At 45.6% G+C, this 16,407-nt stretch overlaps 1 protein-coding gene across 1 annotated transcript in view; it reads right to left on the reverse strand.

Annotated features, from left to right (window-relative positions):
• Positions 1-16,407, reverse strand: part of LOC129847137 (neuron navigator 3-like) — a gene marked incomplete at its 5' end in the record, with an annotated part of 71,852 nt that overhangs the window by 4,782 nt on the left and 50,663 nt on the right. Inside the window, 12 exon segments of the mRNA XM_055914952.1 lie at positions 296-499; positions 631-749; positions 1,268-1,464; positions 3,630-3,701; positions 4,059-4,213; positions 4,403-4,638; positions 6,063-6,231; positions 6,462-6,557; positions 6,860-6,957; positions 12,574-12,757; positions 13,784-13,949; positions 15,929-16,101. Of these exon segments, the coding sequence (XP_055770927.1) occupies positions 296-499; positions 631-749; positions 1,268-1,464; positions 3,630-3,701; positions 4,059-4,213; positions 4,403-4,638; positions 6,063-6,231; positions 6,462-6,557; positions 6,860-6,957; positions 12,574-12,757; positions 13,784-13,949; positions 15,929-16,101 (1,869 nt within the window).

A 16,407-nucleotide genomic window follows, 5' to 3' on the forward strand; every position in this document is an offset into this window, starting at 1 on the left:
TGGGGTTTTAGGCTGGGTTTCTGTTCAACACTTTGAGATATCAGCTGATGTAAGAAGGGCTATATAAATACATTTGATTTGATTTGCTCAGTCCTAGGACTGTAAAACTGAAGTGCTGATAGAAGGGCTCAGGGCGGAAACTTAATTCAATAATGTTCAATAATGTTTAACGATGCTACGAAACATGATAGAAGGAAATTAAGTAATTGGTGCAACACTCACTCACCATGAGAGCGAAATCCCCATACTGGACCTTCTTTCAGCATTTCAGGGCTTTGTTTTAATATCTCCTTACCAGTGGGTCTCCTTCCGTGTCACTCTGTGACACTTGTTTGGAGGAGGCGCCCTCTTTGGAGGAGCTGTAGCCGTCATAGCCCACGTCCTCTGGCCGTAACTGGAGCAGGGCCTGGCTGTCATGCTGCAAGGAGGCAGATCTCCAGGGGTAGGTGTCCTTCACCCACTTAGACGGGTCCTCCCACGCCGCCCTCTTGCCGTACAGCTGTAATGGTGGCAACAAAACGAGAAACGAGTTAAGCGAAAGGAGAAATCATAGATGCTGATGACAGGGGCAACTTCACCCTACACCGGTACCCCTCTACTTTGTGTCCTTTGACCTCCGTCTGTACCGACCTGGAGCCCTTCTCTAACGGCTTCCAGCAGGTAAGGCACCAGGGAGTAGTTCCATAGGTCAGTGAACCACACCCGCGAGCCATCTGCATCCATGGGGCAGGACAGGAAGAGCCTGGGACCTGTAGGCAGAACACAACACATTCAGTGTGTTTTGTGGGATCAGAGACAATTCATGCTTGATTGGAAAATGTGGTCGGAGGCGCAGTACGGATGGTGTGACGCAGAGGCCAAATGGAGCTCTGTACCGCATCGCCGTGCGCCTCGCAAATGTTGTAACAATGCGGAGGGCTCTCTCTAGCTCCGCACTGACATGATTGGTTGACGGTAGGTGGCCGCGGGAGGTCCGGTATAAACACAAATTCACTTCCTTGACAACTTCTAACAGCTCTGTGCTGCTCAGTGAAGTGCAAGAAGTATGAATGCCCTGACTTCTGCAGAGCCCCTATCACCGTAAATGCTGCACGGCCGCCAATGCAGACGTCTGATTGACCACGTAGCGCCTTTCAGTTTGAGCACATAGCCAAAGTCACAACACCAAAATACACTTATTAAGTGTCATGTGTGCAATGTTCAAACGATCATTTAGAAATATGTGAACTCAGTGTGTGTGTGGGCATGCGTGCGTGCATTGTCTAACCGATGGTGACGTCTGAGGAGCTGTGAGCCTCCAGGAAGCCGTTGAGGTGCTGCCACGTCTTGGGAATCCAGTCGATGACCTTGATGAGGTCATTGCTGCGCATGTTCCTGTTGATCTCTGTCTCGATCAGCTTCCTGCGCAGAAATCGTCCCAGGAAACCCTTGACCGGCTCCGTGTGGTTGGCACACAGCACCCACCTGGAGACGGGGGAAAGGATGACGAGACAACATGCATGACATCACACTCTATGGAGCAGCTGTGATGGAATTGGAGGCTACACTGCTACATGATTCCGGTAGACCTGAAATGATTGGATGTGGTGGTTATTCAAATCAACCTATGGAAAGAAAACATCAAGCATCAAGTTTCTTATACCTAGGTCCAATTCTTTCAGATCAGTGACTAGAGAATGGCACTAGAGGTCGATTTGGAATTCAGCATTAGGGAAATTCCACGCAAGTTTGGCCCAAGGATAAGGGCCATTTGGGGGATGGATGTTTGGCATATATTTGAAATCTGTATCCCAAATAAAGCCCCATTGGTGATAACTGCTCTGTTGTCAGTTGTCATAATAAAGATGACTGCTTGTTCTGAGGCTTGCACTCTGGTTGGATCATTAAATATTGTAATTCCGACTCATAGTCAGGAAGACCAGTATCAGCGTGAAAGTTGTGCCACATTTGGCCTCATGGCATTTTATGAAATGCTGGGCTGTTTCCTGTACCTTCCATGGTGACAGTGTGATGAAAATGTTAATCAATGAATGTCAGTGTGATTTTGCATGCACCCAATGACAAATATATCTGTTGCCACATTAGTCATGTAATTATCTTCTCAAATATGTCACGTAAAAAATGACCAGGTGTGTAAGGCCTAAAATTATATCAGGTCAAATTAGCAAAGCTAATTAGCCAAGTTTAAGATGCACTATGCATAAATCACTCCGCCATTGCCTGTTTAGAAAAATTCTAATTTCAGTTTATGTAACAAAACCAGCAAGTATAGTGTAGAGAATCATTGTATCATCTAAACCGCTGTGAAATATTTTCCATAACCAAAAATATTGTATTGTCAGCTGTTTGAAGCTGGTGTACAAAACCAATGTTAAAGACGCAAAAACTAAACTTAACGGGAAGCATAGAAATAGCTCATATAGAATTTACTTTCAATTAGAATGACAGATCTATAATAAATATTTCTATGTGAATTTTGTCAGGTCGCCCACTAAGTTACATTTTGCAGCTTAATTACTCTGCCCCGAGCCAAACTGGGAAGAATATTCTCAGATTTTGATCCTACCTGTGTCCAATGTAAAACAGAACCAGCCACACTGTATCATATGTTTTGGGGCTGTCATAAACTGTCAGGTTTCTGGGAATTAATATTTACATGTTTCTCTGATATATATGACACTGTTATAGATCCGTCTCCCCTTACATCCCTTTTTGGAGTACTGCCCATAGGTACCCCTCTGTCAAGAATTCAGTTGGACACTGTTGCTTACACAACTCTTTTAGCTAGACGGCTAATACTACAGAACTGGAAGATGGCAGCTCCCCCATCTTATAAATATTGGGTGCGAGATGTGTTGTGCTCTCTGAAACTAGAAAAAATGTAATTCAATACACGTGGGAACCCCAAACTGTTTAATGAGGCTTGGGCTCCATTCCGGTCTTACTTTAAACAGTCCATCCTTTAATGGCATTCATATTAAAACAAAAATAAGTCTGTATTTGACTCCCTTGTGAATTAAGGGCTGGATGAGCATTTCTTTGTGTTTTTTTTCTTTTGGGGGGGGGGGGGGGGGGGCATTAAGGTTGATGTGCCTGTTGATTCTTATTGAATGTGACCTGCTTTGTTCATCTTGCCCCGTCAGAGACTAACATGTGAGCTCGTTTTGCCCTGTTTTTAATTTTTTCATTTTGTTCACGCTTACATAATTATATATATTTTTTAAAGCATTGTTAAAAAAAAAAAAAAAAAAAAAATTTGTCCAGTGGATGGTTGCATTTCTCCACCCCTATTCTTTGTCTGTTTACAGGAACAATAGTGAGGTGTCTGCTCTGTTCCTGTACTACAGATGGCCCTGGTAGCCTTCTGCCCGGTGTGTTCAACTTGTCCAAAGTACGGTATCTTTAAAGCTATTATTTTTTATTTGTATTTTTTCTAGTTGAGTATATTATTTATGTTGTCTTGTGTGTAAAACTGAATAAACAGAGCTTTCAAAAAAAGAAAAAAGCCCCAAAATAATGTTAGTTAGCACAAATCTGCTTGAATATGTTGTCTGTACAGGAAAAACAATATGTTCAAAGCAAAGAGCAAATGAAGCTTTTGAATCCTGGTTTGAGTGTTGGTGACATACCTGAAATTGTGGTGAAGCTCAAGGTTGGGAGAGGAAGACACTCCCTGGTTCATGGTTCCAATTACATACGGGCTGCAGACAAGACAGAACAATTATACTGAGGACAGTGCAGTTACGTACCAGGGCCAGGCAATAAAGATATTTACCTTTCCTTTCACAACAGTGATTGTGCTTATCAGGGAACAGTAGGTAAACTGTCTTGAATAGAATACGAATTGCATCATCTTGTAATGAGTAAAGCTAGAAATGGTTGTTAGTATAGAATCCCAGTGTTCACATTAACTCTAACTGTTGCATTTGAGTTAAACACAATCATCATCATCACCCCCATCATCATCATCATCATCATCATCATCATCATCATCATCATCACTACCACCATCCTATAGCGGCTAGACTTGCTTCCTGTGCCGGTGGAGCTATACTCACCATTTGTGGTACTTGTAGTTGAGGAATCCGTTGAAGATGTCGCTGAGTGAGCCGATGTGGTGGAGGTTGTCCAGTATGACCACGGTGGGCAGCTCCGTCTCGCTGTCCTCAGAGTTGCACTGCTCTGCCAGGCTGGATAGGTACTGACGCAGGTCCTGCACAGAAACAACACACAGTGAGCTTAAAGATGTGGCCATTATTCATAAAGTGAGTGTTACTTTGTCTTTGAAATAGGACCACTGTCCTTGATATACTGTATAGTGCCAAACGAGGCGATTTATAGACAAATATGCCGACTCCTTAGCGACTAGCTCCTTAATACTCTTGTCTGAGCGTTTTCTTACCTTGCTGGATTTCTGGTCCACGTTGAAGCTAGCCAAGTTGCTCTCCGTGACCTTTCGACCAGACTTGGTGACAATGAACTCTGCCAGCTTGCTGGCCAGGAAGGACTTCCCGGTTCCGCTGGGGCCAGAGAGGATGATGCGGCGATGCTCCATGAGCAGGTTGAGGTATCTCTGGATGATGGGCTTGGGGATGAGGGTGTCAAATACCAGGCTGTCTATGCTGTTCTCCTTCACACCTGCAGGAGGAGAGACGTGATTGTCTGATGATACTAGGTGCTAATAATACAGGATATTATCATGTTAACGGTATATAACGGTACATAGCCTCTCACAACCTGTGTTAGACTGAATAGAATTCATGCCATTCTAAAACGAATGGAATGAATTGAGTTCATTCACTCAGGTAATAGCCCATAAAATATCATAATTAAATGCAGTGCGACTGTGCGATGGCTAAGAAATGATGTTAACATAAAATAAATCATGAGAAATGGGAAGAGTTGATTATTGTTTATGGTGCAACTCTTTGGGGCGTCAGGTGGCGTATGTGTCAAGCGTCTCAGAGTAGGAGCGCTGATTTAGGATCAGCAGAGTAACTATAATTCAGTTTCAATAACTTCAGAGTAACTATAATTCAGCTTCAATAACTGCAGAGTAACTATAATTCAGTTTAAATAACTGCAAAGTAACTATAATTCAGCTTCAATAACTTCAGAGTAACTATAATTCAGCTTCAATGACTGCAGAGTAACTATAATTCAGCTTCAATGACTGCAGAGTAACTATAATTCAGCTTCAATGACTGCAGAGTAACTATAATTCAGCTTCAATGACTGCAGAGTAACTATAATTCAGCTTCAATGACTGCAGAGTAACTATAATTCAGCTTCAATGACTGCAGAGTAACTATAATTCAGCTTCAATGACTGCAGAGTAACTATAATTCAGCTTCAATGACTGCAGAGTAACTATAATTCAGCTTCAATGACTGCAGAGTAACTATAATTGACTGTTGATGGGAGCTTGGACACTACTCCTCCAGTGAAAACACAACTGTAATGCAGGGTGCTGACACAGGATTCAATGGCACCCAGTTCAGGCCTGGCCCACTACATTTTCCTGCTGATGGCCACTGTTGTGACTATGGGAGAGAAGCGGCCATTATGACCACAGGAATATAGCAGCCAGCATGCGAGTGAAGTAAAGGAAGTGTTGTCTACTTTTTTTTTTTAGCTCTGGTGAATAAAAATGGAAGCCGATGTTAGTCCATTTAAAACACCTCCTTTGCCCCTTCAGGAGCAGTACATTGACTGAAGTGTCCGAAGTGCTTTTCAAAGTGCATGAGGGTATTGTCATGTCAGGATGAAGAAGCTTTTGGAAATTCTATTTAAACCTTCTGGGGTTCCATTTTGTCATGTTTGGAAATGTGCCATCCTATAAGTAGGGCCGTGGGTTGTTCCTGGTCAGGTCTCATGGTCAAGACTCAAGGCCCTTCCTCTATATCTGTGCTATTTTGATTTAATAAGCTTTATTATCCCACCAGAGGGAAATGTGTTTGGTCATGTCCTTAAAAGGATGTCGGACATACAGTAATACATAAAACACACAACAATAGAAACAGTGAAATGCATCATGCCGTTAGTCTGGGCCATCCTAGTACCTTTGAGGTTGACACTGATGACGTTGTTGTCCCCCACCAGGTAGCCACAGGGCAGCATTTCAGGCAGTTCAGAGGCGTGGGCCCGCACCACATCCCCCATCCTATAGCTGACTATACTGTCTGAGTTCAGCCCCAGACTGGTCAGTGGGTCCACCCGGAACACGTACTCCTGGAGGGGAAATGGCCAAATAGAATTCTAAGACAAAGACACATTCTATCTAATATCTCAGTGTTTATCCATGTGTTTCCACAACAAAGAAATAGTCTGTCAATCATACAGATGAAGAACCATATATCATGAGCTTTTTCTGACACAAAAATGTAGTGCTTCATATTTGGTTTTCCGTCTGTAGGGTTCAGTCAGTGACTGAATGGTGAGCAGGGGGAAGGAGGTTGTACCTTGAATAATCGTCTGATTACTCCATCTAGCACATCCCACTTGGTCTTTCCGCTCACGCCGATGGAACCAATGAGGTACTCCTGGCTTTGCATACCCTGAGTGTACGACAGGGAATTAGAAAATGTCCCATGTCAGAGACTTGAATGAAAATAAGTTACAAAATTGTTGTACCAAACAGTGACTTGGACTGAAATAGGTGCCAGTGTTTATTTTGGTTGCCGGTACTGTTAATATTAAGGTGATATAATATTTTATAAGAGGAACAGAAAAACTAAGGTCCCGGTACTCGGCTCCGGTGAGCTCCTGCCCAAGTCAAGCGCTGGTACCGAAGCATCTGATTATACGACAGCATAAGATTCTCACATTGTTATTCTAGGCACCATATCTCATTAGTTACCTTGGTTTTATTGGAGCCACTGTTGATTGTGACCACAATGCGGACACTGCGCCCCTCTTTGCGTAGATTGCCCTCATAACCATCGTCCAGGAGAATATCTGTGGGCACAAACACAACTATCTATCAAGGGAGGAAACAATCTTGGGGAAAAACATCTCTGTAATAAAAGCGTCTGAAAAATAGAGAAGTAAAAACAACAGAGCCTAAATGTAATATAGAGCGGTCCTCCTGTAATATAGAGCGGTCCTCCTGTAATATAGAGCGGTCCTCCTGTAATATAGAGCGGTCCTCCTGTAATATAGAGCGGTCCTCCTGTAATATAGAGCAGTCCTCCTGTAATATAGAGCGGTCCTCCTGTAATATAGAGCGGTCCTCCTGTAATATAGAGCGGTCCTCCTGTAATATAGAGCAGTCCTCCTGTAATATAGAGCGGTCCTCCTGTAATATAGAGCGGTCCTCCTGTAATATAGAGCGGTCCTCCTGTAATATAGAGCAGTCCTCCTGTAATATAGAGCGGTCCTCCTGTAATATAGAGCGGTCCTCCTGTAATATAGAGCGGTCCTCCTGTAATATAGAGCAGTCCTCCTGTAATATAGAGCGGTCCTCCTGTAATATAGAGCGGTCCTCCTGTAATATAGAGCGGTCCTCCTGTAATATAGAGCGGTCCTCCTGCCTGTTTGAAAGACACGGTTGTCAGGCTAAAAAAGTTACATTGCTAGGAGCTCCAGATATTAATTATAAACAATCTATTTTCCTCTCTCTCTGCTTTATTTACATTGAACTGGGGAGGAAGGGGAACTACTTTGTATTCGGCTGGCTTGCTGGTACGCAGGCTCTGTGCAGGGGTGATAAGGGCCCTCTGCCACTCGTCTTCCCACGCGCTGCTGCTCCAAACTCATCCCACCATCAATTAAACAGCCCCAAAGTCCTCCGGGAATGTTCTATTTTAATTACAGGACAGACGAGGAGACCAAAGGAGGACCGAACAGCACTCCACTCATCGACGAGGACAAGGCCGGAGTCGGAGAAGAAGAGCATACAAGGTTTAATTAGTCTCTCTCACACACACACACACACACACACACACACACACACACACACACACACACACACACACACACACACACACACACACACACACACACACACACACACACACACACGCCTCTCCGAGGAGTTCTGTTCTGACGTCTGCTTGATTGATGCAGATGTTACTTCAACTTGAGAAACTCTACTTGGACAAACGTGCTGTGGTGATTCACCTTCATCCAAAAGGATTAGCACATTGTCTTCAAACTGGCCGAACAGCGTGTTGGGTAACAGTAAAGATAGGGCAAAGCAGCGTGTTGGGTAACAGTAAAGATAGGGCAATGCAGCGTGTTAGGTAACAGTAAAGATAGGGCAACGCAGCGTGTTGGTAACAGTAAAGATAGGGCAACGCAGCGTGTTGGTAACAGTAAAGATAGGGCAACGCAGCGTGTTGGGTAACAGTAAAGATAGGGCAACGCAGCGTGTTGGGTAACAGTAAAGATAGGGCAACGCAGCGTGTTGGGTAACAGTAAAGATAGGGCAACGCAGCGTGTTGGGTAACAGTAAAGATAGGACAACGCAGCGTGTTGGGTAACAGTAAAGATAGGGCAACGCAGCGTGTTGGGTAACAGTAAAGATAGGGCAACGCAGCGTGTTGGGTAACAGTAAAGATAGGAAAACGCAGCGTGTTGGTAACAGTAAAGATAGGGGCAACGCAGCGTGTTGGTAACAGTAAAGATAGGGCAACGCAGCGTGTTGGTAACAGTAAAGATAGGGCAACGCAGCGTGTTGGGTAACAGTAAAGATAGGACAACGCAGCGTGTTGGGTAACAGTAAAGATAGGGCAACGCAGCGTGTTGGGTAACAGTAAAGATAGGGCAACGCAGCGTGTTGGGTAACAGTAAAGATAGGACAACGCAGCGTGTTGGGTAACAGTAAAGATAGGGCAACGCAGCGTGTTGGGTAACAGTAAAGATAGGGCAACGCAGCGTGTTGGGTAACAGTAAAGATAGGGCAACGCAGCGTGTTGGTAACAGTAAAGATAGGACAACGCAGCGTGTTGGGTAACAGTAAAGACAGGACAACGCAGCGTGTTGGGTAACAGTAAATATAGGGCAACGCAGCGTGTTGGGTAACAGTAAATATAGGACAACGCAGCGTGTTGGTAACAGTAAAGATAGGGCAACGCAGCGTGTTGGGTAACAGTAAATATAGGACAACGCAGCGTGTTGGTAACAGGAAAGATAGGTCAACACAGCGTGTTGGGTAACAGTAAAGATAGGACAACGCAGCGTGTTGGGTAACAGTAAATATAGGACAACACAGCGTGTTGGGTAACAGTAAAGATAGGGCAACGCAGCGTGTTGGTAACAGTAAAGATAGGGCAACGCAGCGTGTTGGGTAACAGTAAAGATAGGGCAACGCAGCGTGTTGGGTAACAGTAAAGATAGGGCAACGCAGCGTGTTGGTAACAGTAAAGATAGGGCAACGCAGCGTGTTGGGTAACAGTAAAGATAGGGCAACGCAGCGTGTTGGGTAACAGTAAAGATAGGGCAACGCAGCGTGTTGGTAACAGTAAAGATAGGGCAACGCAGCGTGTTGGGTAACAGTAAAGATAGGGCAACGCAGCGTGTTGGGTAACAGTAAAGATAGGGCAACGCAGCGTGTTGGGTAACAGTAAAGATAGGGCAACGCAGCGTGTTGGGTAACAGTAAAGATAGGGCAACGCAGCGTGTTGGTAACAGTAAAGATAGGGCAACGCAGCGTGTTGGGTAACAGTAAAGATAGGGCAACGCAGCGTGTTGGGTAACAGTAAAGATAGGGCAACGCAGCGTGTTGGTAACAGTAAAGATAGGGCAACGCAGCGTGTTGGGTAACAGTAAAGATAGGGCAACGCAGCGTGTTGGGTAACAGTAAAGATAGGACAACGCAGCGTGTTGGTAACAGTAAAGATAGGGGCAACGCAGCGTGTTGGGTAACAGTAAAGATAGGGCAACGCAGCGTGTTGGTAACAGTAAAGATAGGGCAACGCAGCGTGTTGGGTAACAGTAAAGATAGGACAACGCAGCGTGTTGGGTAACAGTAAAGATAGGGCAACGCAGCGTGTTGGGTAACAGTAAAGATAGGGCAACGCAGCGTGTTGGGTAACAGTAAAGATAGGTCAACACAGCGTGTTGGGTAACAGTAAAGATAGGACAACGCAGCGTGTTGGGTAACAGTAAATATAGGACAACGCAGCGTGTTGGGTAACAGTAAAGATAGGACAACGCAGCGTGTTGGGTAACAGTAAAGATAGGGCAACGCAGCGTGTTGGGTAACAGTAAAGATAGGACAACGCAGCGTGTTGGGTAACAGTAAAGATAGGGCAACGCAGCGTGTTGGGTAACAGTAAAGATAGGACAACGCAGCGTGTTTGTAACAGTAAAGATAGGACAACGCAGCGTGTTGGTAACAGTAAATATAGGACAACGCAGCGTGTTGGGTAACAGTAAAGATAGGACAACGCAGCGTGTTGGTAACAGTAAAGATAGGGCAACGCAGCGTGTTGGGTAACAGTAAAGATAGGACAACGCAGCGTGTTGGTAACAGTAAAGATAGGTCAACACAGCGTGTTGGGTAACAGTAAATATAGGGCAACGCAGCGTGTTGGGTAACAGTAAAGATAGGTCAACACAGCGTGTTGGGTAACAGTAAATATAGGACAACACAGCGTGTTGGGTAACAGTAAAGATAGGGCAACGCAGCGTGTTGGGTAACAGTAAAGATAGGACAACGCAGCGTGTTGGTAACAGTAAATATAGGACAACGCAGCGTGTTGGGTAACAGTAAAGATAGGACAACGCAGCGTGTTGGTAACAGTAAAGATAGGTCAACACAGCGTGTTGGGTAACAGTAAAGATAGGACAACGCAGCGTGTTGGGTAACAGTAAATATAGGACAACGCAGCGTGTTGGGTAACAGTAAAGATAGGGCAACGCAGCGTGTTGGGTAACAGTAAAGATAGGGCAACGCAGCGTGTTGGGTAACAGTAAATATAGGACAACGCAGCGTGTTGGGTAACAGTAAAGATAGGACAACGCAGCGTGTTGGGTAACAGTAAAGATAGGGCAACGCAGCGTGTTGGGTAACAGTAAATATAGGACAACGCAGCGTGTTGGGTAACAGTAAAGATAGGACAACGCAGCGTGTTGGGTAACAGTAAAGATAGATCATCGCAGCATGTTGGGTAACAGTAAAGATAGGGCAACACAGTTTATAATTTAAACTGTTCTTCTAAATCATCATCCAGGAGAATATGATGTAAACTGTTCCACTAAATCATCATCCAGGAGAATATAAAGTAAACTGTTCTACTGAATCATCATCCAGGAGAATATGATGTAAACTGTTCTACTAAATCATCATCCAGGAGAATATGATGTAAACTGTTCTACTGAGTTGTAGAGTCACGGGGTTATGGTGAATCACCTGACATGATGGTGTCTGTCATGTTGTAGAGTCACGGAGCTGTGGTGAATCACCTGACATGATGGTGTCTGTCATGTTGTAGAGTCACAGGGCTGTGGTGAATCACCTGACATGATGGTGTCTGTCATGTTGTAGAGTCACGGGGCTGTGGTGAATCACCTGACATGATGGTGTCTGTCATGTTGTAGAGTCACGGGGCTGTGGTGGGTCACCTGACATGATGGTGTCTGTCATGATGTAGAGTCACGGGGATATGGTGGGTCACCTGACATGATGGTGTCTGTCATGATGTAGAGTCACGGGGTTATGGTGGGTCACCTGACATGATGGTGTCTGTCATGTTGTAGAGTCACGGGGTTATGGTGAATCACCTGACATGATGGTGTCTGTCATGATGTAGAGTCACGGGGTTGTGGTGGGTCACCTGACATGATGGTGTCTGTCATGCTGTAGAGTCACGGAGCTGTGGTGGGTCACCTGACATGATGGTGTCTGTCATGATGTAGAGTCACGGGGTTATGGTGGGTCACCTGACATGATGGTGTCTGTCATGTTGTAGAGTCACGGGGCTGTGGTGAATCACCTGACATGATGGTGTCTGTCATGATGTAGAGTCACGGGGTTGTGGTGAATCACCTGACATGATGGTGTCTGTCATGATGTAGAGTCACGGGGTTGTGGTGAATCACCTGACATGATGGTGTCTGTCATGTTGTAGAGTCACGGGGCTGTGGTGAATCACCTGACATGATGGTATCTGTCATGTTGTAGAGTCACGGGGCTGTGGTGAATCACCTGACATGATGGTGTCTGTCATGATGTAGAGTCACGGGGTTGTGGTGAATCACCTGACATGATGGTGTCTGTCATGTTGTAGAGTCACGGGGCTGTGGTGAATCACCTGACATGATGGTGTCTGTCATGATGTAGAGTCACGGGGTTGTGGTGAATCACCTGACATGATGGTGTCTGTCATGTTGTAGAGTCACGGGGCTGTGGTGGGTCACCTGACATGATGGTGTCTGTCATGATGTAGAGTCACGGGGTTGTGGTGGGTCACCTGACATGATGGTGTCTGTCATGATGTAGAGTCACGGGGTTGTGGTGGGTCACCTGACATGATGGTGTCTGTCATGTTGTAGAGTCACGGGGTTGTGGTGGGTCACCACAGTTGATGTTGAGGTTGTTGACCTTACAGGCTCAAAGCTGTGGCTCACCTGACATGATGGTGTCTGTGATATTGAGGTTGTTGAGGGACAGGCCCAGAGATTGGCGCGAGGAGGACGAGGATGTGCTGGAGGTCTCAGAGGGCGGCCGGCCCATCTTGGCTGGCGTGGCGGCTGGCGTGGTGCCTCCCGTCTTGAGACGGTCATTTTCTGCTTTCAGCAGCTCGATCTCATTCTGCCCAATGACAGAGAATAAACATCAGGAGGATAATCTGAATGACAATGTCGTTGTTTCCTGACAGATGCTTTTCTAAACCATAGAAACATAATTACCAGAATGGACATTCCCATTCAAGTCAATGTGATGGGTGGACCAGCAACCGTATTGAGTGTCCTGTCTAGTAATTCATATTTCTATGGTTATAACTCATCATGTAGGCCTACGCCACATGTTGGGAGACAATGACGTCACCACAAATGGACGCTTTTAGAAAGCAATCCAGAAACTGAGCCCAACCCGATGTAAAATAAAGTCATTCTACTGAGAGGTAAGCCGATAAGAAGAATATGGAAATTTCCTTGCATTCAGACTGGCCATAGTTATCATTGTGGATCAGTATTAGCGTCATTGTTGGCTGTGAGAGCCCCTTAATCTCAACAGAGCTCTTTGTACTGGGCTGTTCACAAATCTAAATCCCAGATTAAGGGCCTGGGTGGATTATCTACACATCTGAGGAGAGAGCGCTGACTTCTCCAGTTGTTGCCGTTTTGTCATGGGAGTTGACATCAACGGCCAAGCCACTGTCCCCCCGGTCTTTGTCACAAGATGCGTTGTCAGTGCTCTACCAGAAAGGTGATTGGGTGTACGGCACGGCCAGCCCCACTGACAGAAAAACCTAATTAGTGGTCTGAGTGGTTGTATTGTAAGTTGACCACGGTGCCATCGCGGCTTGTTGGCTTCCCCCTGAACCCCCTGACCACCCCAGTCACCCCTGGCATGGCATCAAAGAGCCAGAACAATCCCCAAACACTGCATTAGCTCCCTAACTGCACAGTGTCACGCCCCACTGGCCCATGGGAAACAGGTCTCTCTGGGTGCAACCCAATAATGTCTCCTCCTGAAGTATTTTTTTTTACAGCATAAACAATATACAAACAGATAAAACAATTAGTACAATTAGTGATTTGATATATAAATCAGTGCTAATTCACATTGGTGGGTCCCCCATGGTTTGGGTTGTGCATTCGTTTAGCAGGCTACCTGGTTCCTCACCTGCATACGGTTCATGGCCTCTCGGATCTGGTCCAGGTGGTGGGCAGAGCTAAGAGCCTCCAGGCGGATGTCTGTCAGCTTCAGTTCCTTCTCCCTCAGCTCGTTCTTCAGCTGCAGGATGATCTCCGCTTCCGCCTCCGTGCACTCACACAGCCTGCAAGGGGTCACACAGGGGTCACAGGGCTAGAAATACTACACACAGGGGTAGTTACACATAGAGGTTAGAAATACTACAAACAGGGGTAGTTACACATACAGGGCTAGAAATACTACAAACATGGGTAGTTACACATACAGACTAGAAATACTACAAACAGGGGTAGTTACACATACAGACTAGAAATACTACAAACAGGGGTAGTTACACATACAGGCTAGAAATACTACAAACAGGGGTAGTTACACATACAGGCTAGAAATACTACAAACAGGGGTAGTTACACATACAGGCTAGAAATACTACAAACATGGGTAGTTACACATACAGACTAGAAATACTACAAACAGGGGTAGTTACACATACAGGGCTAGAAATACTACAAACATGGGTAGTTACACATACAGACTAGAAATACTACAAACAGGGGTAGTTACACATACAGACTAGAAATACTACAAACAGGGGTAGTTACACATACAGTACAGTACAGGCATGGGGAGCGTCCACCGAGGGAACCTCAACCCCCGAGGGACAGGGAGAGAACTCGGCTGAACAGTCAAACCAAAGAGGATCCATTGGAGTCAGTAGGAAACCGTTATGGCAGACATACTTAGAAAACACACATACACATAGGTGGTATGGGGTCACACAGGGATCAGGTGAGCATTGGGGATGAGTGAATCCTCCATCATAGGAATTGTCCATCTGGCATGCCAAGCAAAGACAAAGATGGTGTCTGTCTACGGTTCCAGTGTTGCTACTACTGCTACCATGTAAGTCATTCACTACTATCAAACTCTGCAGGTCACAGCTGAGTTTACAATCTGAAATGGGGAAATTGACTTCAAAACCCACACCATGAGCATCACCCTCCACGGCTAGGAAAGCCTGTCAGGGACCCTCCAAAGAAGTGAGGGTAAACCAACTAGCCAGCTGGCCAACACACAGCAGATGTGAATGAAACTAGCATGCTTCTGGCAAATGCATGGCCAGCCGAGGATATTAGCAAGATGGAGGAGCCTTCTGTACATGGCCAATTCACCAGCAGTATCAGTAAGCACGGAAATATAATATAATCTCCCATGACTGCTACAAGTGATTTTAATATTTGTGTACGCGGCTCACATTCTGGTGCATTATATTTTTGTGTCGTGGCCTGATTGGGGCCCTTTGTGAGAGAAAGGTTACGTCCCAAAGAGCACCCTATTCCCTACATAGTGCACTACTATTGACCAGAGCCCTATGGGTCCTAGAGTGCACAATATAGGGACTAACATGCCATTTGGGAGCCACACAAAGATAAAAGCAGGCTGAGTTAAGATGATGAATGCACTTCACACCCCCAACAGCGTGCCAGCCACACACGGCCTGTTACCGAGATCTGTGTTTGTAGACCACATGACCGTTTAGCCTTCTCTTTGACATCCAAATGGGGAGGGGCTTGCTATCACAAACGCACTTGTTACTGGACAGATAGACATATGAAATGGAGAAACAAGGTGAACAAGAAGAGACGTGAAAAAAAGACTGTGTGAATTCAGAAGAAAAACAACATTTGTGCCAAGAAATGGAAGATGCTGAAGTATGTGTTGTATGTAGATTGGGATGTAGCCTGTGTGTAATAATAATAATAATGATGAGGTGGGTGATTATATTTGTCCTGTTTCACACATGTACCAGTGTGTATTCATATATGTGTTAATTAGAATCCCAACTCCCCCTGAGACATCCTCGGGAGGTAGGGTCACGTCCAGGGTCAGCCATTATCAACAGTGACTGGGGTCACGTCCAGGGTCAGCCATTATCAACAGTGACCCTGGAGCAATTAGGGTTAAGTGCCTTGCACAAGGGAAAATCGACAGATTCTTCACCTTGTCGGCTCGCGGATTCGAACTAGCGACCTTTCGGTTACTGGCCCAACGCTCTAACACACCGCTATCTGCCTAGCGGTGTGTATATTACAGTATACTCACTCTGTGGTAGAGGCTGAGGAGAGTAGTGTTGGGAAGCTGTCCTGTCTGTTAGCATGCTGTAGCTTGGGCGAGGAAGGCAGCGATGAGTCCGTCATCTCTTCGACGTCATCTTGGGGCGACTGAGGCTTGTTGCCCTTCTTCTTACTGAACGCCTGCTTGAACGAGCTCCGCAACTGCAAGGGAAACATCAAAACGTCAACATCGCCCATCTCTCCAACTTAACGGACATCATTTCCTGTCGGGCCAAGTCAGTGCTGTTCTTAGGCAACAGTCACCATCTGAGAGAGAGGGAACGCAAGGCAACTCAATCAAGGGCGAGAGAGGGATCCAATCAAGGGCGACTGTATGGAGGAGGAATGAGGAATGCAGGGAGGAGCCAGACTGCATGGAGGAGGAATGAGGAATGTAGGGGTGGAGCCAGACTGGAGGAATGAGGAATGCAGGGAGGAGCCAGACTGTATGGAGGAGGAATGAGGAAT

This window comes from Salvelinus fontinalis, unplaced genomic scaffold, assembly GCF_029448725.1.
Source record: "Salvelinus fontinalis isolate EN_2023a unplaced genomic scaffold, ASM2944872v1 scaffold_0720, whole genome shotgun sequence".
NCBI classification, from domain to species: domain Eukaryota; kingdom Metazoa; phylum Chordata; class Actinopteri; order Salmoniformes; family Salmonidae; genus Salvelinus; species Salvelinus fontinalis.